At 40.3% G+C, this 24,821-nt stretch overlaps 1 protein-coding gene across 1 annotated transcript in view; it reads left to right on the top strand.

Annotated features, from left to right (window-relative positions):
• The window catches only part of adam19a (ADAM metallopeptidase domain 19a), a 161,000-nt gene that overhangs the window by 71,331 nt on the left and 64,848 nt on the right, over window positions 1-24,821 (top strand). The window contains exon 3 of the mRNA XM_054601327.1: window positions 2,102-2,178. Coding sequence (XP_054457302.1) covers window positions 2,102-2,178 — 77 coding nt within the window. The remainder of the gene's footprint in view (window positions 1-2,101; window positions 2,179-24,821) is intronic.

Here is a 24,821-nt window from a genome sequence, read left to right as displayed (position 1 = left end):
CAGAGTTAATGTCATCAAACGTCTTGTTTTGTCTGACCAGCGGTCCAAAATCCAAAGATATATTAAATGTACCATCACATGAGACAATGACACAGAAGTTACAAGCAATGTCATTTTGGCTTGAAAATGTACTTAATTATCTACCAAATAGTTTTTGCAGCGCTATTGTCAGTAAATTTCACCCTCACACAGCTTTGAAATGTAAATTCAATCAATGGCATTTAAGCACTTCTTCACCACTTGTTCCTCCCTGCATCTGTGAAATGTTTTGTTGTTTCCGCTTGCTGCAGTGTCCAAAGAGGGAGCGTAAAGCTGTAGTTTTCTCTTCAGAATTGCTTTCCAATAGTGAGAGAAGTGAGGTGAGCTAGAGTCTTAATTATAGAAATGAAAAATGAGCTCTATTGTTTCTCTTAATCAAAACCAAATGGATGGATTATAATGAAATATATTTCCATGTTGTTCATATGACAGTCAGAGATGGTCAGAGGTTAATAGTTACAGATCCACCAAACAAAACATATATATTTTCCACTTATTTGGTCCATAGCCAGATATCCTGACAGCTACTAGGAAGATCCCCAGTTTGATGTGGATGTTTATGCTTCCTAGAAGGTGAATCTTAATTATTTTCACAGCCTTTCCTCTGGCATCACCATCTGGTCAACATGTCCGCCTACAGGCCCATTGGACATTTCAATCTTTTAGTGTCACACTCCGATTAGTAGAGGTTTCTGGCTGATGGAGGTCATCTGTCATCGACTCCCATCTCAAGTAAAAAACAACCTGCTTCTGGTTTAGTTTACCAACAACAACTCACAGATTGGAACTGTAAAGTTCCGGGGGCCAGACACATGGAAAAATGCAGACGCATTATTTTGTCAGATTTATGAAGCGGCAAATAATCTGGGTCTGTTTTATGAATCTCAAATCATTGTGGAGCCTCATTTCCACTCCAACAGTCGGCCATAAATAGATCTAGAAACGCCCTTAAACATTTGTTTGCATGTCGATGCTTATATACTCATATTGCTCATTATAATTAAACGTCAGAAGGATGATCAATTATTTATATTAAGTCTGCAAAAATAACACAATCAGTGAAATTGTGGACCTAAAAATGTTACCCGTATTCAGACTCCTTCAATCTCATCCTCATCATCATCATCCGAAGCTATCACAGCTATCACAGCTACCACAGCTAAAACAGCTATCACAGCTAAAACAGCTATCACAGCTATCACAGCTACCACAGCTAAAACAGCTATCACAGCTAAAACAGCGTGAGCGCTGGTCTGAAGTCTGCGTGAGGTGTTTATGTATGGGGAAAAGGTGTAGGCATTGTTTTAGTGCGTACTCATCATTTACACATCTGGCCCCTGGATTATTTTTCCATCATTGTCCCTGTTGTAAAGTAGAGGCTCTCGACTGTTATGATCTCATATAGCAGATATTTAAGAAGTCATGTCAATGCAAAAAATGCAAGAAAGATGTCATATCAGTGATTTAGAAGCAGCATTGACCCACTTAAGATCACTCTTTACTGTATTTTTCCACTGTAAAATGTCTCACTTCTCACACAATTCACTAAAAAGCTAATTTCAGGGATCCTGAGACAAAACAGGTTGAGGTCATTTAATTCAAGTGCCACCCAGTGATAGGATGAACTTGTGGTTTGAGGCTGATTCAAGCTACAATTGGGAACTCATAGGGTCCCAATAATAAAACCTTTAGCCATCATGTACCTTTCTAACTATTTTGATATTATTTAGATTCATATTTTTTAACGTTATTTCAAGCAAAAATTCCAGATTTAAACTTTTCTCTTTTGAATCGCATTGATCAAATTGTATATCTTTGGAACTTTTACTTGGACAAATCAAGCTATCTGAAATAAATACCAGAGGAGCATTTCTTCTGTAACAGATATGTCAAATGCATTTATTTACCCCTCAGGTTCCGTGGCCACTCAGCTTGAAACTGCCTTTGGGCGACTTGTAGACTGTGATACCTGCAGGCTGAACACTCTGCACTAAGCAAAGTGTTCCTTGTGAGTTCTTCTGCTGCCATGACCTGATCCCATCTCTCTTCTTAACCCCACCAGGAGGAACACCCAGTCAGAGGGGAAATAGCGCTCTCATCCAACGACCTACAGCTGGTGCTACAAGTGGAACGTAATCAGTGAGTAATCCTTCTCTTGTACCTGTAATAACCTCCTCTGTCTTCCGCCCGAGGAGAAGAGTCATTGGGAGACAGAATGTAGAGTGAAGCTCTGCCTCTTCTCTCTCAGCTCTGTTATGAATGTTTCCACGCTTTTAAAAAGGGCATTAAAGATCAAATGGATGGCTGCGCTAGTGATAATAGCAGATGGCAGCACATTAACCACGAAGCAACAAGGTTTGCTCTTATGTTAAAGAAAATAAGAAAATGTGTGGAGACGTTTAAGTTTGTGAGGTCAAATCGGTCAGCTCAGACGGTTATACAGTAGGAAGCACTGACGCTGAAAAGGAAAGCTAATGTTCCATCAGACCCATTATTGGACGGTCATGGACAGCTGCTTGTCCCTGACCGTTAGAGTTTAGTTTTCAACCGACGGCATTGGAGGCTTTTCATATTTGCCTCAGTAGAGATAAATACGACATGGCTCTTCGCTTCTTTGTAACTAGAGCAGGGTAATCAGAACAAGCAGCAAGTTCCTCAGAGGGAACGAGGGAACAGGGTTCAAGGCCAGCTGAGGTCATGATGTCCCTGTGATAACATCACGCCGGAGACGTGCCGAAACTCCCAAGGTGGCAATCTTAACATGCTCACAGAGCCCAGAGGTTGAGAGAACGTGTCTGAACACCTCCCCTCTGTTCATCAGAGTGGAGATTATGACCAAACAGACCCTCATTACACCAGGCCTTCACTGTGAGGCTTTCATTTAGGATCCTTATTAGAAGAATTAGGTGTAGAGTTATATGCAGCCTAGAATCTGAATGGACCCTTGAATATATATTTTTTTGCACCACAGTTCTAGAGAGATGTATTATTAAAGATGCACAAGTTCTTTTTGTTTGGTTTGATAAATACTGGTTGGAAATTGTCCGAGGAATTATCAAAACCCACTGTGTTTCTAATTGATGGTATTTCAGATTTCTTCTATAAATGGGTGTCAGTATATTGAAAGCAAACAGAATAGTACATACAGTATCACTGCACTAGAATACAGGCAGATAACAGGTCAAATGGAAATGGATCAAATTATCACACATCACTGAAATATTTTTATTTTTTAAATATTATAAAGAACTGATCCGTAGATGAGATCCTAAATCTGGCACACATAGCATTTGAAGATGTTCATGTTATTGTCTGTCTGATACAGTCGCTGTGTGTCATTTGAAAGTAGAGTTGCTCCCAAACTGATACCAGGATCAGAAACACCTCTCACACAGCCTGAATGCTGGATCAGGTATCGATGTCTAGTATTTGAGTCTTTGCACCTATCAAATATCACGTTATCATATTCATCAGCTCATTAACACTACGCAGGGACACAACGTATCCTCATCAAAAAGTTACACCTCATTTTTCTTAGGCATACTAAAGCATACCCTGCTTTATGGTCTATTTGACTCTAAATTGACCATCATTTACTAAATGAACATCATGCTGTATTGAAGAAGACTTGAAACTAGAGATTGAGACCATAAACTCATGTTTACAATGTTTACTGAGGGAGTTAATCAAGTGAGAAGTAGAGTCATTTTCTCATAGACTTCTAAACAACCAGAGGAGTCGCCCCCTGATGGACAGTAGAGAGAAAGCGAAGTTAAAGACACTTCTGCATTGGGGTCACTGGGTTTAACTTGAGCTTGGCAATTCAACAATGACATCAAACATATCATAACTTTCGAGTTAGGGCCTTGAAAACGCTCTCTAGCTCTCTCTCATGGAGAGAGTGTAGAGAAGTGAAACATGGAGCTTCGCTTTCAGGTATCAGAATCAGGAGGGAAACTGATATGGGAACTTCTCTAATTTAAAGCAGACACATGGCTGTTTTATCTAAAAGTGAACTCTAGTTTTGTCAGAGGGACTGTTAGTTTGTTTGTTGCCTCAATGAGTAAGACACACACTGGATGAATAGGATTTCAGTTGCTTGGGAACAGATTGATGACTTGGAGCGAGAGTAGACAAATGGAGGGACGGACACGGACAGTTAGGCAGGCAGACAGAAAACAAGTAGCCCTGAGACAATGGTGGCATACATGGAACAGACAGGCTGTGATGAATGAACTGGTGACGGTACACTGAGTCTGGAACTGACAGCCACGCTGTATCCAGCCAGTTGGCTCACACTGGGCTTATTTTAAACCAGCAGTCCCACTGAAGTTTGTTCTGAACCAGAGAATGTAGGTCAGAGGAAGAGGGACACATTCTGGTGGAGCGGTCGCTCTGTTGGAGACACTGGGAATGTTACTGGAAAGTGACTTTATTTTATCTACTGGGCCTCTTCCAGTAGGACAGAACTGGAACACGGCCAGGATGTTTGAAGGCCAACATCACTACTTTCACACTCATTAAGCAGCAAGAATGATATCTGGTTGTAATAAAACTGGACAGATGTTAAACAAAAATCTTATTAAAACGAGAAAGAATGTGCGTTATAATAATACAAGTCTTTACTACAACAAAGCGTGTCATTAACAGAGGAAACATTTCGTTATAATGATGAACCTAAAACCGTCCTGTTAGAAAAAAAACCCCACTTGTTATATCTCATCATTGCATTATTATGGCTTTTCAATATCATAACCATGCATCTTGTTATTAGGAGAAAATTATTTAGTTAAAAAATCAAAGTGACATTTCATTAGAAAAAAAATACCTTATATTGTTATAACAAGGAGGAATAGAATATATTTTTACAAAAGTATCCTCTCATCTGAACAAAGTATCTTATTAGGGAAAAAGACAACAAATTAATATAATTTAGAAAACATTACAATTTAATTTAAGGATAAAATAATATTACAACAAAGCATCTCGTTATAAGGTGGACAAATATGTTGTTATTGCATAAAAATGTATCTCTTATTATAAAGATATAAAATGTTATAATAAAGACTTCATGCCCCCTTAAGGACAGAAAAAATATCTAAGTGTCACATGGTGGATGCTACAGTAATGCTACAGAGTTCACCCAGTGTTATTCAAGATGCTGCATTATGAGTCAAGAGGAGGTCTGTTCTTCTCTCTAACCTTCAGCATATCTTCTGTACCTCTCTGCTGCAGAGGAAACAGGTGAGTCATATCTGAAGAGTGCTGAACCAAAGTGGTGGAGTGGTTTCACAAAGTGTGACTCCTTCACTTCGAGCGGTTTAAACAGACACGAGGGAGGAGGAGGGCAGATGGATGGAATAACAATAGGTGTGTGTGTGTGTGTGTGTGTGTGTGTGTGTGTGTGTGTGTGTGTGTGTGTGTGTGTGTGTGTGTGTGTGTGTGTGTGTGTGTGTGTGTGTGTGTGTGTGGGAATGCCAGCTGACGTAAGGCTTGACATGCCTGTACTGGCTGAAGCATCTGGAGCAGACAGATGACAAAGTGTGTGCTGGCGTCTTTGTCCATCCGTCTACTGGATCCAGTGATAACGACTAACACGCTAAAACAATCAGAAAGATGAACTTACAATCTTTATTTTTTCTCTCTGTGTGACACGGCACTTTTGATTTAAGGCACACTAAAGACTGTTCTCAGAACCCTTTTCATTTTGCAGATAAAATGTGAGAGGCAACATCTTCTATTGACTTTAACATTGCTTTACTAACTTTATAAAACAAAATTATACAATTAAATACACTGATACAGATTTTTTAATTATTAGAATAATGACTCTCCCACCAACAACTTGATCAAATATATTCAAGATCAACAGGAATTACAATTTACATATAAACTTTTGCAATCCAGCAACAAATTGGTCAAATAAAAAAAGTTCCAGAATATAATATATATGGTATATAAACATAGAACTGAATTAAGGGTTGGAGGTCAACCCACCATAGTCTTACTAAATACTGTGGAAAACAATGGACTTGTTATATTATTAATAAATATCTCAAATGTTCTACTCTATTTTTTTAAATGTTTGGAAATCCATATTTTCAAGGTTTTGTCTTGATTTCAGAAATTCCAGTATTTTGACAACAAGGGGGTCATTGTTTCAGTTGCCCACTCAGGATCAAACCATAAGATGTTTTCCTCCCATCAATAATTATTTAATGTAAAGCAGTGCTATGAAGAAAAGCAATTTCCTCATCCAGTAGGATATAATCTCATAACAGCAGAGCTAATTCTTAAACATACAAAAAGCATCGTAGCAACAAAAAAAATTGATAAAAAAGAATTGAACCGTTTCCTCTTATTGAATCAAGAGAAGCCTCTCCACCGTAGTGTCACCTTTGCTCATGTTACAGGAAACATTAAAGGTTTACACAGCTGTGTGTGTGTGTGTGTGTGTGTGTGTGTGTGTGTGTGTGTGTGTGTGTGTGTGTGTGTGTGTGTGTGTGTGTGTGTGTGTGTGTGTGTGTGTGTGTGTGTGTGAACACAAGCAAAGAAGAAAGAATTAAGCAAACTTGTACATTGTTAAAGAAAGTGCCAGCAGGGTAATCATCATATATTTAATATTAATAGCATCAAAACAATTGGCCATATAATTCAATTAGCTTGCACTGGCTGGTGGTGCTCAGCAGCTTTATCTCCCTGCCTCGGTATATCTCACACACTCAGGATGTTGGCACTACACTTAAAGAGCACGTTTAATTTTAATTGCAATTTTTCTGTTGAGGGTTACTGGATGAAGTGTAACCTATTTCTATGTTAATGAAAGCCTTGATTACTCTGCCACCCTGGGATGATGTGTAATGAAACGGGCAATACATGCCATCCATTGTCCATAATGATGAGGCATACCCTTGCAGACGCGTTAAGTTGAGCTAAATGTATTGCTGTACTCCAGGCGGCGGACCTGACAAGGTGTTAATTAGGACCGGAGTCCCTCGAGAGTCCGCTTCACAAAGACGAGTTTAGGGGGACCGACACTTTTTAAGTGGCTCTCGTGGCTACAGTTCCTATGTTCCTTCATCGATTCCCCCCCACCACTTTTTTTTGTTTGAACTTGGCTGCAGCCCCACAGTGTCTCCACTTTAATAATGATTAAAATCAATAATGAGCTCTGTTCTGTTAATCTGCTCTAATCCGGCCCGGGTTGTCAGCTCAGACGATGACTGGCAGCTCCGAGCCGGCCGGCCTCCGCCTCCCCTTTTTGAGAAGGAAAATCCCCATCCTCCGATTCAGAGCTGCTTCAGGATGAAGGGATGAGGGGAGAGGGGAGGAGGAGGGAGGGGGGATTGACATATGAGTCAGTACCAGGAAATGAATTGGCTGTGGGGAGTGTGGGAAAGAAGGGGATTCTGCAGAGGGTTAGAGAAGCTCACAGGAAACAGAACAAACCTCCAGTGAAAGTCAGTCCTGGAGGTCAAGGAGGAGAAGTTGATGTAAAAACAGACTGAGACAGAGAGCAGGTGGCGGTGTGAGCCTTGGCCTGCCAAAAACCTGTATACCCTGCAGACTCTGTAGTGTTTCCTGTCCAGCATGTGCTGAGGAAGTCCTGTTCCAGCAGCTGTGCGGCCCCCAAACATTATATATTTACTTCACATTTCCGCATGGTTGCGTATCTGCAGAAACACACACACACCCTCCCTGACATCTGATGCGTGTTCACCGCCGTCCCGTTCACCAATGTGTTTGTGTCCCTAAAGACGGCGTAGCCTCATCTGTCAAAGTGTGACCTTCTGAAACCCAAGTGTCTGAGACAGACCAGGACCAAGGCTCAGGCCTGCTGGGCTTTGTTGCCATCTCTCATTTCACTTCACGCCTGAACTCCAGGATGACTGATGGCCGGCACAAATCACACTGCACGGCTATACAACTATACTCACTCAGAAGGTTTTTGAAACCATTAAAATGTCTAGAAGTTTTTTTTATCTTCATTCAAAGACATTAGAGGGTTTTTTTAATCACAATTCAGATAAAGCTGTTTTCAGAAAAAATTTCAGAAAAATTAAAAGCTGAGCGAGTCATTTGATATCTCTTTTGTCTTTATATTTCAGTTGTCACGATGTCTCTGCATGGTTTTTCCCAGATCCAGCTCCTCTTCAAGCCTGTCTTGTTGGATTTGAAAAACATGCAAAGAGTTTAGCTTTGAAATCCCAAAAAGGATTTGCCTCTCTAGTGTTGGATGTCCAGGCAGTGTTGATGGTAAACGCAGTCGATTGAAGCAACGAAGCGGTTCATTACTGGGGTGAACAACCTTGGAACCACAGGAAGCGTACCATTTATGTGTCATTTCATTGTTTAAAAAATGTATGCTTTTCAGGTTTTTGTGACGGGTTAACTAGCCAGCCAACATGTAGGGAAGCACATCACAAGAACTGAAGCAACTTGAGTCGTACGAGGAGCCGACTGTATGACCAACGATGAGTTTTGCCTTTGTGATCGCAGTTTCAGTTGGAAAATTGAATACATTTATCAACCTCGCATTGGTTTGATTCAGGAACTGGACCTTTACTTGTGGACATCAACCCGAGCCAGCTCCACCTCCTGATGAAGGCCATTAGACAATGTTGAAAGCTCAACAAGAGATGGACCTTTGAGATGAGATTATCTTATTACACATAGTTGCGTGATGCATAGTCTCAGAGATCTTGATTTATGCATTGAACAAGTGTTGACATAGCGTCATATGGTGCTGTCAAGATGTCCCACAATGCACTGATATATTTTGCCATAGGTTTATCGATTATGACAGCCATGTCTGGATTAGTTGTGACAAAAGCATTGCAACGTCAAGATAAACTGCCTTCTCGTGTTCAAGTGTTAACTGATGCTCCAGGGAAGCAGCAGTTTTATTCGCCGCTCGGCACAACCCGGCTACTTAACCTTGACTCTATGTTGTCTGTGCGGTTCATCCAGTGTGTGCTTCAGCATTCAATTCTGTTCATCAGATGACACCAGGCTAAGTGTTGCTTTTTGCACTCGGCTCCACCCTTCACAAGGCAGCTCAGGAAATGCTCAGAGCACAGATTATATTGGATATTCCCAGAAAAACACAATGATTCCTGTCTCATGAGATAAATTCCATAGTTGTGATTGAGGCTATATGGAGGTAGCCGTTTCTTAAGGTCATTAATGCACCTTGAATTAAACTACGTGACACCACTAGCAAGCCAGGAAGACCAACACACATTTGCCCCAATCAATCATCACTCCTTTTGTTTTCAACAGAAGCCATTAACCTTGATCCTGTGACAGGGGCTCAGGGAACCGACAGCACACTTCACAGACCGGTGACGGACCATGAACAGACGTTGGGGCCAATTAGAGCCGGCGTGACAAACATGGAGGTCCCTAGTCGTCCCAGAATGTCACCACGGCATGTTGTCAGGCTGAGGTTAGCGGTGAAGTGTGCTTGTCAGGTCACCCCTGCCGCCTGTCCATGTTTAAGAGTAAAGCCAGATACATGCTCAATGAAGGGGTTTAAGGTCCCTCTGTTGATATCTGACTGTGTTAACACTTTTACAGTACTTTATTATAAAGAGCAGTGGTTCCCAATCTTTTTTCCTAAGGGACTTGTACTTGTATTTATGAAAAACTGGGCCCCAACATGTTTTCTGATGGCATCACCCTAAACAATCCTCAATTTGGATTAACTGATTCAGTGTATTAAAGAGTCTTAAAAAGTATTTTTTGACTTAATCAACTTTCTTCAATATATATAACTCGACATGAATACGTTTGCCAAACAAACTCAGATAAATAATCTTTATTGTTTGTAATGACAGAACTAATTTACTATAAAAGTTTTGGAGCCAAAGCACTATTTTTCTAATTGTGGTTGAATAAATGTAAATGATGGTGCTGTTAGGTTGATGCTATACCACCCTGTTAATACCTTTGCGTGCCTCACCTTGTGTGCAGCATGCAGGAGATAAAAACAGGAGGAAACAATTCTACGCCGTTACTATTTGAATTTAATTTTACAAATAGTATAATATTAATGTTATTAGTGTATCCTGGTCTTTGCACATCTGTGTTTGTACTGGGTTTAAACAGAATCTGTTTCTGGTTCGCATTGGAGATGACTTTGCTAGATGTGTTACTGAAAAGGAGAAGTTAACGGAGCCTTTTTTAAAGCACCTTAACCGTGGTCAGAGGCATCCTTTTTTGGGGTCCAAGGTCAGAAACCCATTGTTGGCCATGACTCAAGAATTCAAATGCTAATTCTGACAACTTCACACGAATGTCTTAAATGATAAAATAATAAAGTGTAGACATTTTGGACAGACGTGGATGTAAACTGCAACTTGACTGGTTGGTGGAAGCATACAATAACAACTAGGAGGTTATTCTATTTACTGTGTCATGTTGCCTTCACAGTATCAGAGAACAGCCGGAGATGACCAATCACACTTCTTGCTGTCTCCACTTTCCGGCTCCATAACAACCATAGCCCCTCTAAGTGAGAGGGTGCACGTCAGTTAAGGTGTAGCTATGGCATTTAGAACATCGGCTCCAAAGATACATTCACAACTACTATACATACCACTCACTCAATCTTTTGTATTGCTGGCTGAGAAATAAAAAGATCATGACTGAAGGAACAGTTTTTTCTTTCCTCTGACAATTTGGGGGCAGCAGTGCAGGTTTAAAACACAAAATCTGACATTTTATCACCATTAGTTGTTTCAGGGAGCAGCAAACAATAGCTTATTTACACATTAAGTGGAGGCATCCCAAAAATGCTCTTTAGCTGCTAGATGTTAAACACTCTTCAACAGCTAGTCTATAGCTGTGTCTGTCTGCTGTTTGTTGCTAAGCTAATAGTGTAATGTGGGTTTATCAGAGCTTTTTCTCTGAAACCAGCTGCCGGCTGCTGATGAGAGTGGACTGGCTAGCCCAAAAAAACGAAACAATGAGCTAAAAGAAGCCAAAATCGCCTAGTAGAGCTAAGACAAACTGTAGAGTTGGTGATAATTCTCTGCGTCACTTTAAGCAACAGCTTTCACATGAAACGTCATATGATTCATTGTTAATATAGAAATATTCATAAGTGCAGCTTTATGAAATGTTAACTACTGGTTACATACATGCCAAATAAAAGTATGAGTAAACATCTATCTCTCCTCTCAGCCACTTACATGTTGTCTCGTAGCAATCATGTGTTTCATTGATTGAGTTAGGTTGTCTGCTGCAGTGTGTAATGGCGGCCCCTCATCGGGCCTCAGATGCTAGCTCTGTTTTTCCAGATGTCTCTTAGAGGACCGAGGAGGGCCGTATAATCACATTAACTGCAGTGCTTCCATTGATTTTTTTTCCTGTTTTATTCATTTCCAGAAGCCATTACCTTAGCTTAACTCTATCTCATGCCCAGGAAACACTGCAATTACAATTAAAGTATGTATATTGGTGGCACAGTGCGCAACAAAAGGGCTAGCAGTGTTGTGATGTAGCTACGGGAAACCTGAAACCTGGCTGCTGTAGTTCCTTTGTTGTCTTATCGCCACTGTTCCCGCTGCCAGCAGCATTCAGCGCTTCCTACAGATGTGATGAATGTCCTCTCTCAGCCCCCTGTGTTTGTGTCTTTGGGCCTCAGCACAAGATGCTCAATTCAGAAAGCCTCAAATGTTAAATTACACCTCCTCCCCATTTTTCTGCTTCTCTTGTTTGGGCCTTGTTAGGTGTTGAGCCAGTTTTCTTTTGATAAGAATGTTTGCATACTATTCCTCTCAGCCCCCTATAGCAGAACTCAAGTTATGATCGGCCTTAATTTAATTTAGGTCATGGTATGTATGGCATGTGTCGGCTTCATCCATTATGCAAGCTAATTCTAGGGATAGTGTGAGTTTCTGTTCAGCGTTTGCTGTAAACAGGAGATGAGCAAAGACTGTGTAACTGTCGTGTCCCCCCCCCCGACATGTCTGATGTTTATCAGCCCAAACTCAACTGCTGCTGTTGTGAATGCTCCCTGAGGGCGGGGTGGACTGAAGGGGCTCTGTGTGTACACGGTCAGCAGGAGGAGTTCTTTGCAAACTGGATTTGTTCTGGGTATGTGTGAATAATGATGGGTAAATAAAGGGGGGGAGATGATTAACAGCAGATGGCAATACTTAACGTCTGAGAAAGCGTGTGAGCAAGAAGAGGATGTGTGTATTCACATTTTCTGTGTGTGTCTTTTCCTGTCAGTAGGGCAATGGGTCTCTCTCTCTCTCTCTCTCTCTCTCTCTCTCTCTCTCTCTCTCCTCTCCATGCTATCTGCAGATATCTCTCCGCCAGTTCTTGGCAGTAGCTCATTGTAGACGTAACTAGCAGCTGGCCGGGCTCTCTGGCTTGTTGTGCTGTTTCAGCTGACCGATAAATACTTCCTACAATGGAGCGAAAAGACATTAAGGTGGTGCAATCAGACTGAAACGGTGATCATGTATTGCAAATGAGCACATTATTGGTGATTGTCTGGGGAAAGTTCGTACAGTTCATTGTTATTGTCTTGTGGTCACCTTGTGATGTACAACGTTAAAGAATGACAGAGCTGGAAGATATTTTCTTCTACACCAGTCTGACAAACCTTCTCCTCAACTGATCATATTGATATAATAGTCATGGTGACTGCTGGTGTTTGTGTTTTTATTATGTGTTTATAGCAATATGATATTATGGAAGAAGTTCTTTGAGTGGCTTTCTGGTTTACTTTAACCATAAGCCGTATAACCCAAACCGTAACCTAGTGGTTTTAGTTTCCTTCGTGACTAAACTGAAACCTTAGGCCGCAGATATACTTGCTTTTTGTTTTGCATTTCTGTTGCTCAGGAAACCAGCTGCATCAAGAACGGAATTCTTTGCATACTTGCATCTACTGTACTCTACGCATGTCACTGGAAGATTCCACTAAAGGGCATGCCAGAGGACTCAGAACATATAGAGCTTCTTGATTTGCATAAACAAAAAATATACATATACAATATATAAATTGGTCTCAGTAGACCAGTGATCCATAATTAGCTTACCAGCTCAGTTGTCTGATGACTGGTGGACAAAATTGTGCCATTCCCACTCAGTTTTTTGCTACCGTGCACGCTATTCCAACGTTATGGTTCAGAACAGGCAGGGACATTTTCTTTTGTATCACTTAGGAAGAATAAATACTAAACATGTCCACAAGGTAAAAACATCACCTGAACAGAACGAACATCTCTCAAATGTCATTGAATTCATACTGGTGGTGTGCAGCCTTCACTCTCATATTTAAGTTAACTGTAGTTAGCTGACACTCTCTGTAGTTGGGGAGACTCTCTCTTAAACTCAGGTAGAAGGGATGTGTTGTGTAATAATGATTGACAAGGCTCTCGTGTGTACAAACATGCTGTAAAGGTCTCATTAAATGAGAATATCTCTGACTCCAGAGGTGTCAGATCAAAAAACTGCTCAAATCATTTTTTTTGTAATTGTCACATTTTGCAAGGCACTGACAAACAATGTCATCCTGTCAATGGGGCTGCCAGATGAGAAAACATAAGGCAGTATCACAAATATCTGTTTTGTCCTTCAGGTTGGAGGACTCACAAAGTTATAAATCTGCTCATTACACCTTTAAAAAACTGAGAACTCGATGTACAGCTTCCTGTTCTACAAATTCAAGGGGAACCGATTTAATAAGCCAGCAAAGTGAAATAAATATATAGTTTGACCATGAATGCTTAAATAAGAGACAGCTACTGAGACAAAGCAAGAACATGCTGCCGATCAGATACACCGCAGACACCAATGTCATACGTCAACACTGAAATAGCACATTCATGACAAAAGAGCTGGAAAAGCAACTAACACGCCACAAGTGAAAACTCCTTCTGAGAAAACTAAACGACCGAGAACAAGAATGATTATTGGAACAATGACCTGGACAGCCCAACCAGCCTCTCAGAGATAAACAAAAGCATTAAAGCAAAGTCATCATTAAAGCAGTTCATGAGGAAAACAAATGTGGCTTTCTAACAGATAATAAAAACACAAAGGCTCATTCAGAACAGAGGTATGCCATCTGAGCCCCACTTATTCAACATTTATATTAATGAGTTGGACACAACAACTCTGCAGTCTTCTGCATCACCTGGGCTCACTGTAGATGACCAGGAAAAAAAAGACTTCTATATGCAGACTACCTTGTTATAGTGTCCCCTACTGCAAGTCAGTCCTTGATGGAGAAAGCGTCAAGGCTTGGGGATAATCCAAAAGATTTAGACAAGAAGACACTAACACTGGTAAACTGGCAGTATGGTCTTATTGTGAAGTGTTTTCCACAAAGTTAACAACGCTTCATTAGCTATGCTATTATATGCTATATAATAATAATAATAATAATAATAATAATAATAATAATAATAATAATAATAATAATAATTCATGGGAGCTGTAGTTTTTTGTATAGTATTCTTGCTTAAGTACAAAGTTGTTCTTGTTCTGGAGCTTTTGAGCATATCATATGGTCTTAAACACATGTTTTACTAATTTTGATCATTTTGTTAATAGCTGATGCTTTTATTGTCATACAGCCATAATCATGAAATACTGTTACAGCTGCCACAGGTCCTAAAGAAATTTAACATAAGGACAACGAGCTATCTGAAACTAATAGCTATGTCAGTGATACCATCATAATACAAATATATAAAGTCTGATGGGACAAATCAATGGGCTCCAAAATTAGTTTTGGGTTATGAAGTAAAAATATATTTAGAAAATATGGCGACTTCTAAACCCATTTTCCAAAACCATTGGTTCACTGCCTTCTTCCCCACACACCCTAAGGCCCAAACAAAAGAACACAGCAGGAGCAGACAAACGTCCGCACAACTGTAATGTGCATCTCCAAAGCTCACCATGAAATCCAGTCAGCTGTCATCACGTCTTAAAACTGTTCTGAAACCTCAGCCGTCAAGGAGAAGCCCAGGATCACTTCTGAAATGAGAAAGAAGAAAACATAACATACCCAACTAAAGGATAAGCACAAACAGGAAGAGCTAGAGAAGCCGATTACCGCTTAATTGTCATTTCACTATTGGAGTTTGTCAGAGCAATTTCAGGGTAAACTGCACACACACTCATTGTGTAGTACATTAAAATATTTTTATACAGTCCCTGGACCAGCAGAAAACCGCCATCATGACTAACTCTGTAGCTGTGCTAAGGTATGCTTCACAATCATGAGTAGAACCTAAATTTAGTCTGTTTGAGCTGTTAAAGTCGAACACCTCTTCGCCAACAGAGAGTGCTTTATCCCCCAAAATGCACTGCTTCTTGCATTTTTAAAGGTGGTATCTGAGCTTTCCAGTTTTTAGCCATGCTACCAGCATGGTTCCATGGATGGCGATGTTAGCCTCTCCATCATATAGTACTATAGTTTTCTGTTGGTAGACTCATCACTTTGGTCCAGACTGAAATATCTTAACAACTATTCCCTATTGCCCTTGAAATTGTTTTCAGACATTTATGATGCCCCAAGGAAGAACACAGTCATGGAGCCCAGAGGATGAATTCTAATGATTTTGATGGTGGCAGGAAGGTCTTACGAGGTAAACATCATACCTGCTAAACATCATCATGTCAGCCAGCATTGACAATGTGAGCATGTTAGCATGTAGATGTTAGCGTTTCACTCAAAGCAATGCTGCCTCTAAACCTAGCCCCACAGAGCTTCTAGCATGACTATATTGTCATCCTTGGTCTTGTTTCTGTATAATATATCAATTGGTCTTATGACTTAACATTAAAAATTTAATGGAGCCCAACTAATGCATTGGTACCGGCCATTTTGATCTCTTCACAGAATAGAGCTGATACAATAAGAAGATTGATTGATAAGTCGATTGACATAAAAGTATTTGCAATCATTTGGCACAATCAAATAACACAATAGCAAAAATGTCAAGCGTTCGATTCACTGTTTCGAGCTGTTCAAATGTGAAGATTTGCTGGTTTCTTCTGTTGTAAATAAAAGCCTCTGGGATTGGGGCTGTTGGTCGGAAAACAAGCTGTTGGAACATGACAACAAGAAACCCACACTGGTCTGCATGTTGCTATTTGTTCAAAATGAAAGCCTAAATAACCCTTGAGACTGTGGTTTACAGTGATTTTAATAGCGTAACTGCTAAAAGCTCACATAACAACACATCTGTAGTTGCTTGTTGCATTCATGAAATGTTGGGAACACATAACGGCACAAAAGACAGTCATTTATTTTCCATAATCTGGTCATAATTAAATGTATTTTCACATTGAATAAACAAACTGGTTGCTTAATGACACTCTACAAAAGGGTGTAAGTGGTGATTTTTCTAGATTATCTGAGGTCAACACAGCTTTGCATGTGTCTCAGCCTATCACAACTTGAAGACAGTTTTTCATTACAGGTTTCATAAAGCGTGTCAGGGTTTGTGGCTAACCTCAGCCTTGCTGAGGCAGTGGCACACCTTAATAATAATAATAATAATTAAGCCTTTATTAGTCCCACAATGGGGAAATTACAATTCTCTGCATTTGACCCATCCCGGAGGAGCAGTGGGCTGCTAAGAAGCACCCGGGGAGCAACTTGGGGTTAGGTGTCTCGCTCAAGGACACCTCGGCATGTTGACTGTAGAGGGGTTCAAACCGCCAACCTTGTGGTTACGGGACAAGCGCTCTGCCTTAACCACACGAACACAGCTGCTGTGTTTCACAGAAGTGATGCATAACTCTAAAGCACCAAGGTAGCGTTGACACTTCCTGCTACTCAGCATCAAGGCAGGTTCAAAGACAACAGCAACTCGAGCAAGTGGAGTCAGTTTGTGACAGCTCTCAGTCCCCGCTTCCTTTATGACTTCTGCTATGATTATTTGTCTAAATCAGTTCTTAAAAATACATATAAGAGAACTCAAACCTTATCCTTTTTGTTTATACATTTTAATGTCTGGGAGTTAATGGTGGTCATGATTTGGTTGAATTTTGTTGTGAATTAAAATCATATTTACAGTCATTGTGTGTGTTTTTTTAGAGCAATTGGCAGATTAATAAATTAACATAAAAAAAAAATCCCAATGGTTCCTTCTAATCACACGTGAGGGTTTGCTTCTTTTCTTCCTTGAAAGTAAATGAAGTACTTTGGGGTTTGAAATATTAGCAATTTGAAGTAATCATTCTTGGCTCTGGGAAAATGTGATAAGCTTTAGAGGTGTTGATTGGTGTGAAGGTTGGGCCATTGTTTCCTTTTTGGTCACTCGTGGTCTTTAATATCACAATCCAAATCATATTCATAGCTAGGGTTTGCCCAAATAGTTTGAAGCTTCATTCATAACGTTGACATTTTTTATTAATAACTTACAGAAACATTGTGTGCAATAGTCCTTCTCCTTCCCTCTCTCAGTCACTCTCGCAACATACACATGGCGAGCAACACGGCACTCAGTCCTTAGTCCAAAAGTCAACATTCATTGAAAAAAGATAGATGAAAGCATTTACAAAATTGCCAACATGTTTAATCTAACACAACAATAGTTTCAATTGATATGTGATAAGCCTTTCAAAAACAATATTTTCACTGTGGTCAAAACAACACTCTTTGCTCTTCTGCTCACTGCACATAAAGGGAGGCCTGTTCTCACCATCATTCATATTTGTATAACCACAATAACAAGAAATCATATGACAAAAGACATTTAAAGCTTCATTTGAAAACCTCAATCAAATATTTGAATGCAAGAACACATTAAACAACCCTATCCATAACATTAACTACTCCTATTGGGCACAGGGCAAAATATTGGTGAGCAGGCATGTGGAGAACGAAGAGGAGGGGTGCCAGATCCATGGAGAAAGAGACGGCAAACTGGTTTGTAATTAAGGATTTGAAAATACCCTCCACAAAAGTCACTTGTGCTGATAAACGGGGCTCAGTTGGCTAACGTGCTGCTCTACCAAAAACTTTTCTTAATGCACAGTAGGTCAGTCAATCATCCCTTCAATCGTCAATCCGCACAAACCTAGTAAATGGTAAATGGACTGTACAGCGCTATTCTAGTCTGACCACTTAAAGACCTATCAGAACTAGCTAATCATAAATACCAATTCATACACCGATTGCACAGCCTGCATGAGCATTTTAGGTTTAAGTGTCTTGCCCAAGGACACATGGACATGGAGCAGCGGAGCCAGGGATCGATCCTCTGATTGAACCTCTGCTCTACCACTGAGTCACAGTTGCCCACTGTGGGCAGTTTAAGGGAGGTGAGGCTTTTTTGGCAAACTATGTGATTCCATAATCCACTCTGAAGTTCTGCGCTTTTCTTATTTATGATCTCTGTTTTATTTTTAATGTTATTTTATGCTTCCACAGAGCAGTTAGCACAGTGATGATAAGGCAAGGCCAGGAGGAAGCACAGAGACAGATCAAAGTCAATACTAGTCAAGATTGTCTTCAGATTACAGACTTAAGAGACCATGTAGGGTTTGAAGGTATTTCTCAGAATGTGTTAGAGGAGATTTTATGATGTGGTCTTACATGTTTTTGTTGGTTGGATGTGTGTCCAATTAGGGATTTTACCTTTTACTTATTGAGGTGTTCAAGAACCCTTGCGTGTATATTTTTGCAGGCTACATGTTCCCAGTATCAGTCATGCATTCTCTTCAGTTCAACATGAATGAGGTGTATGCATCAGTGCATCTATACCCGATAACTGAGAAGTGAAAAACATAAAATCTCAGTCGGCAAAAAGTGTCCCTTGGACATGAATACCACCCGAACCCTTAAGTATTCAACCATCTGAGAATAGACAATCTACTTCCTGGGGATGCCTCAGAGAGATTTAAGTATTTATACTCAAAATGCCCTATTGATCACTCGCTGACTCCCTCAGTTACTGCATCCCTTTACTGACTCCATGGCAACGAATGCAGTATGGACAGCCACACCAGAGGATAGCTGAGATCGAGGATGTGCCCAACGTTGACACCAGATCGTTGGGGATGTTTGCCCTCTATGTGGGCTCCTTAGTTAGCATGTTGGAGTAAGTAGGAACTAAAAAGTGTGCTCCAGACAACGACATTATTTAGCGGAGAAGCCTGTTCTTCAGTTGTTGAGCTGTTGTCGTCATCAGCACTGTAATTGACCCAACTGGTTCAGAGGGATGACACCAGTGATGTGATTGGCTGACTGTATTTATAAATCACCACAACTCTGATCTATATCCCCCTTCACCCAGCACTGTTGCACTTTTTGGCTGCTGCACATTCATGAACTAAAATAGTAGCTGTGCTTGACAGGCCCACAAGGTTGGTGCCCAAGGCCTTCCTATTTGCACCCGTCATTCCTCTTAAAATATGGCACTGCAGCTGGGTTCAATACTTCCCATTTCCTGTTCTTTCTATTCATCCAAGTTATATTCCCCCCACTCTTTCAAAATGTTGACATTGAAAAGTAAAAAAGATTGTCCTGAGAGCATCTTGTTGGCAGCAAAACGTCTATAGTTCCTTATTTATGCCTTTTTATGTGAAACATTAAAAGCATTTAAATCACGTCGCTGTGTAGACCACATTTCAACCACCAGCGTAATATGACTTTGGAGAAATACGTTCAAAATAAGCAATATCATCTCTCTTTCAACCTACAACGGAAGAAATCATCAACATTTTCAAACAAATAGGTGTTTTGTGACACGTTGATGTTGTAACCGCATTTTAGCCGGTTGAAAAGACGGCGAAATTCGGTCTTAGACGTTCAGACCCAATATCACCCAGTTTTCAACCAGAAATCAACGTTGAAATCCCGGTTGGTGCTCACTGGGAAGTGGAAGTTCCGTCTCTCTGCTCTCTGGTTGTACTGTAGGATGCAAACATCTGCACATATTCTCTCCTGGTCAAAAAAAACTTTCTGGCTAAAAACAAGCTACGGTACAGTAGCAATTACCTTTACCTTGAACGTCAGCAGGGCTGTGCTGTTTGCAACCCTCCAGAAAGCTTCAACTGAGGGCAGCTACGCCTCAAGCTCTTACTGCATTTTAATATTCAACATGTGATAGTTCCATTTAGCAACTCAGTACAATAATGAGAAGCTTCACTTCAATGGAGTCATTCAGTGACTCTGGTATTCGCTGTTTTCCTGTTAGTCCCAGCAGCCCTTAGGCATGACTGAAATCTCAGATAGCAGGACGGTTACATGTGACGTGTTTGTTTAGAGACGCCTGTAACACTCAGCATTGGGCTGTGCTTGCTCATGAAGTCTGGTGATGGTAAATATGTTTATCTCACATTTCAAACAGACAAAGGAGAGGTCTGTGTGTTGTTGACTGTTGCCACTGGGTCTATCTTTAGTAAATCTGCAGGATGTGTGGTGTTCCAGCGGTCCTGTCTGTTTCAAATGAAAATACAATAAGTAAACATCCACAAGCATTGACCTTTTATAGAGCAAGTGATGCTTGACTTACCGAACTAAGTATTGATAAACCACACGGCAGTCAATTTCTGGATATTAATGCCTTAATGCTAAGAGGATACTGTTAGCATATGCAAGCAATTAGGCAAGGGTAGTCCACAAGTCTGCAGTTTAATCGAAGCAAAGTATTGGACAGTAAAATCTTTGATGAAAGAATCATCTGTGATGCTTCTGGCACTTGTCACTGCACAATATGGACACAAGTAAAAAGTTCAGTCACATTTGTTTTTCTCCAGCACCCATGTGCAACATGTGCCCTATGTACAAAGAATGAGTCCTCTCACCTTTTCCTGCCTATCTTCGGCTGTACTATAGTAAAGGCAACAAAGTCCAAATATTAACCTTTATTCACTTTTCTTATTTGTAAGAAAACTATTATTTGATTTTGTTTTTGGTCAAAGTGAAATAGTCATGCTTCAAAACTCTTTTCAATCAAAATTGACAAACCTTCACTGTTTACAGCCTCACAGATGTGTGGATTATGTGCTCTCTTTTGTTTTATGTCATTAGTTATCACTTTGGGTTCTAGAAAGGTTGAATGGGTTTTTGTTTTAATATATTTTCTCACATTTTATAGATTTAATGAATTAATGATTATTCAAAGCCACACCAGACCTTAACCTTGAATGTGCCTCTAGCTCTTTTTCTTGTTGTTTTTTCTTGAAGGATCCCACACAAACAGCATCTGATCTCCACCTAGGGGATTTCTGCAGCAACGTCTTTGTAGCACAAGATGTGAGCCTCCCCGTTGGTTTTTCAGCTCCATTCACTCATCACACCTCTATGGCTCGTATTTGCTCGCTTCCCCCCTCACCTTGTGGTCTCGCCTATAGCTTGTTTCACCAAGATATAGGAGCTTTGCTAACCAATCAGAGGCCTAAAGGAGGAGAGAACATGGGTATAAAACACAGTACATCCACACACACACACACACAGCTGTGTCCAGCTGTTTATTCTCTCGGCCGGCTCATTAGAGCAAATTTTATCAGGCCACCAGAGCCAGGCTGGCTGTCTGCTTTCCTTCTGCCCCTGAAAGAGCCCATTACTTTTCTTCTTGGAAGCAACACAGCGTTCGACCCCGCTCTGAGGGAGAGAGAGAAGGGCTGGGTGTGTTTGTGTAATTATTCAGTATCAGGGCTGATGAGATGCTCCACAGCCACTGGAACGTTATTTAATGAGCATTCATGGTAGACGATAGTGCTTAACGCAGTATGTGGCAGAGTAAGATCTGCACATTTTCTTTCCTTAAAGAGATGGGGGAGAAGAAGCAACCACGAGAATATGGTAAGGTTGATAAACTTGATAAACTTGAATCACAAAATCATCACATTTTCTGGAGAGCAGTAACTCAACTGGATACCAACTATGCTTGGCATCAAGCGAGAAGAAGCCTTCAATATGTGTTCTATTCATTCAAGCAATGTGACACTAACAAATGATCACTTAACTTATATACTATAGTAACATATACATATAATACAAATTACTTATAATACCAGAAGTGGAGTAGGACAGCGGAAGTGAAAGAACAGTCTTCAAAGACATTAATTCCTGATTCATCACATGCGGAGGCGGTGGGCAATGCCAAGTGGGGTCTACAACAAAGCCTTTGCTATTGGGTAAGGCTGCAGCTTTGCAGGTCAAAGTTCACCAAAGTTGAACTCCACGGGATGCAAAGATGAGAATTGGCTCTGCACCTGATGGGACTGCATAGAATGGAAGTGAACGGGAGGACAATATTAGCTAATGTTAATTTTCCACACGTGCCCTCATCCGGCAGAAGTGTGAAAAAACTCTCCAACACTGACACTGACATACTGATCACAATATAGAAACACAAAAAAACTCTGAGGCTTCAGTTTACCATTACCATATATGTATGTATGTATATATATATATATATATTATATATGTATATGTGTGTGTGTGTGTGTGTGTGTGTATATATATACACACACACACATATGTATATATATATATATATATATATATATATATATATATATATATATATATATGAAAGACCGCTAGCCGCTAGGCTAATTTAATCAGTGTAAAATGCCTTATGCTTAAGCTAGTGGTGACAAGCCTGTGCCCCCTCAGAATGTAGAGACCGAGTAGTTGGTTAAGTTTGCTGTTTCATGTTCCAAAAGGCTTTTTGTTAGTCCTTGTAATGTGTCTGTCCAGAAAATGGCTGCTTATGTGGTGTATTTTGAGCTGGTTTATAGTTTTAACTATTAGTGAGGTTGCTGTTAGATTTCTTTACTGAAGTTTAATTTTCTTGCTTTTCACCTCTATGTTGTGAGCTATTGGGTTGTCTTTGCAGAGAACTGTGGCTTGCTTATGATACTGATCTTATTGTCACTATATTGCAAGTAATAGTGCTCTCCGCTATATATGTTAGTTCCTTTTAATATTGATAAATACATATCTGCACATATTGGACAGCGTATGTGCCGATATATCTGTAGCTAATCAGCTGAGATAAGGTGGACTGGTCAGGCTCTTTTCTGAAACCCCATTTCCAGTGGTGGAATTTGGGGGGTACCGTTCAACATTTTAGAAACTTTAGAAACCGATGATCAGACGGTCACTCCTTCTTTAAGCCTCGGTTACACTTTCCACAAGGATGGTAGCACAGACATGAGCTGATGTGGAATTGTGACAAGGTCATGTTTGGATCTTTCATCACAGAGCCTCGAGAATAATGAATCTTTGCCAATCAGCTACACCCTTAAATAGCAGATGCTCCAGAACCTGTTGGCCATGTTAAAAAGCTAGCCTGAAATACCAATCAAGTTTGGATTGCTATTTCAGACCTACCCTGAACACACACACTGATCTTTGCCTGTTGTGTTTCTCCAGGACCGTTAAAGGTCATTTATTTTTCACCAGTTAATCACATCCTTTGCAAGTTTTTAATTAAGCAATAGGAGATGTTTGACTTTAATCTTTGCCTCTACACCATCCTTAAAGCTTGAAAGACAGTCACCTGCAATGAAAGTAATCTGCCATTTGTTCTGTCTCCCTTTGATGAAAATGCTGTGTAAATACTGTGCATAATAAGGTGTAGCTGTTTTTTCACACACTGCCGTCTGTGCACAAGCTTCAATCAAAATTAACGTTAGAGGACTACCACGTAAGGCAGTCTTTTTACATAGCAGGGCAAATTGTCTGCAGTAAAAGGGTTGAGAAAGCTGGATCATGTTCCTTTACGATATCCCTCAATGAATAATACAATTTTCATGTCCGTCTTCCGTTTGCTCATTTGTGCTCAGGGAGTGTGTCTCCTGCCTGGTCAGTAATTCAGCCACACGCAGAGGCCGAATGAGCCCAGACGTCCTCGTGGTATCACTTATCCATACAACTATAACACTGATGCGCCCATCCAGGAACCTCTTGGCATTTGAGTACGGACTCCTTCGTCCCCAGACATGACAATATCACCTTTTCTACCTTTCTTCTCACTGGTTCCAATGCTTTTTGTTGTATGGTGACCTTTTAGGGGACATCAAGCAACAATCTCTCTTCTTTCTCTTTTGTGCCTTTCTGTAAGCTGCCTTTCAGCAGAACAGTAACAAAAATGCTAATTCTTATCTTGTCAGACCAAACTTTTCTTTATCTGCACTTTATTTGCATGAGATAAGTAACTAACAGATGAATCAAATTCGATACAATCACAGTGAAGGCATTGAGATGTATATATATTTTTTGCATCTCGGTCTCTTTTTGTTATCAATGCCCGACTCAATCAACATGAAAGACTTTGGTCCTGCTGATCCAACATTTCATTCAGAGGAGATTATGCTTTTAGCAATCAAACTTGGCAATATCAGAAAATCACACAGGGATGTCAGCAAGCAAAGAGAGAAGCTATGAATATCATTGAAGCTTTGTCTGACTAGGCACTTTCTTCAAAGCACAGATTCAGTGTGAAAGTGTAGTATGAGCTAGAATGAGATTTCACACGTCAGGGAATTGACCCTTGTGTAAGCCCCGCCCCCCGCTGTTTTTCCGTCAAGCTGTTAGAGCTTTGTTACTATAGAACCCACACTGTCACCAACTGCACTCCCTGTGTAATATTATCTAGTTTTTGAAAACAAAAAGCATTTTCAGAGAAGCAAACCGAAGGGTCTACAAAATGTGTTTGAAGGGTATATCCAAGAAAAAAATCACTCAGCAGTGAAAACAAGTTAAAAAGATAAAGATAGAAGCTTAAGCTACAGATCACAGTGTAAAAGTAAACTAACACATCACCTGCCGTTCAAGACAA

This window comes from Anoplopoma fimbria, chromosome 7 (genome assembly GCF_027596085.1).
Source record: "Anoplopoma fimbria isolate UVic2021 breed Golden Eagle Sablefish chromosome 7, Afim_UVic_2022, whole genome shotgun sequence".
Classification (NCBI taxonomy): Eukaryota; Metazoa; Chordata; class Actinopteri; order Perciformes; family Anoplopomatidae; genus Anoplopoma; species Anoplopoma fimbria.
The sequence above is the reverse complement of the archived record's forward strand: the minus strand, read 5'-3'. Positions and strand labels throughout refer to the sequence as shown.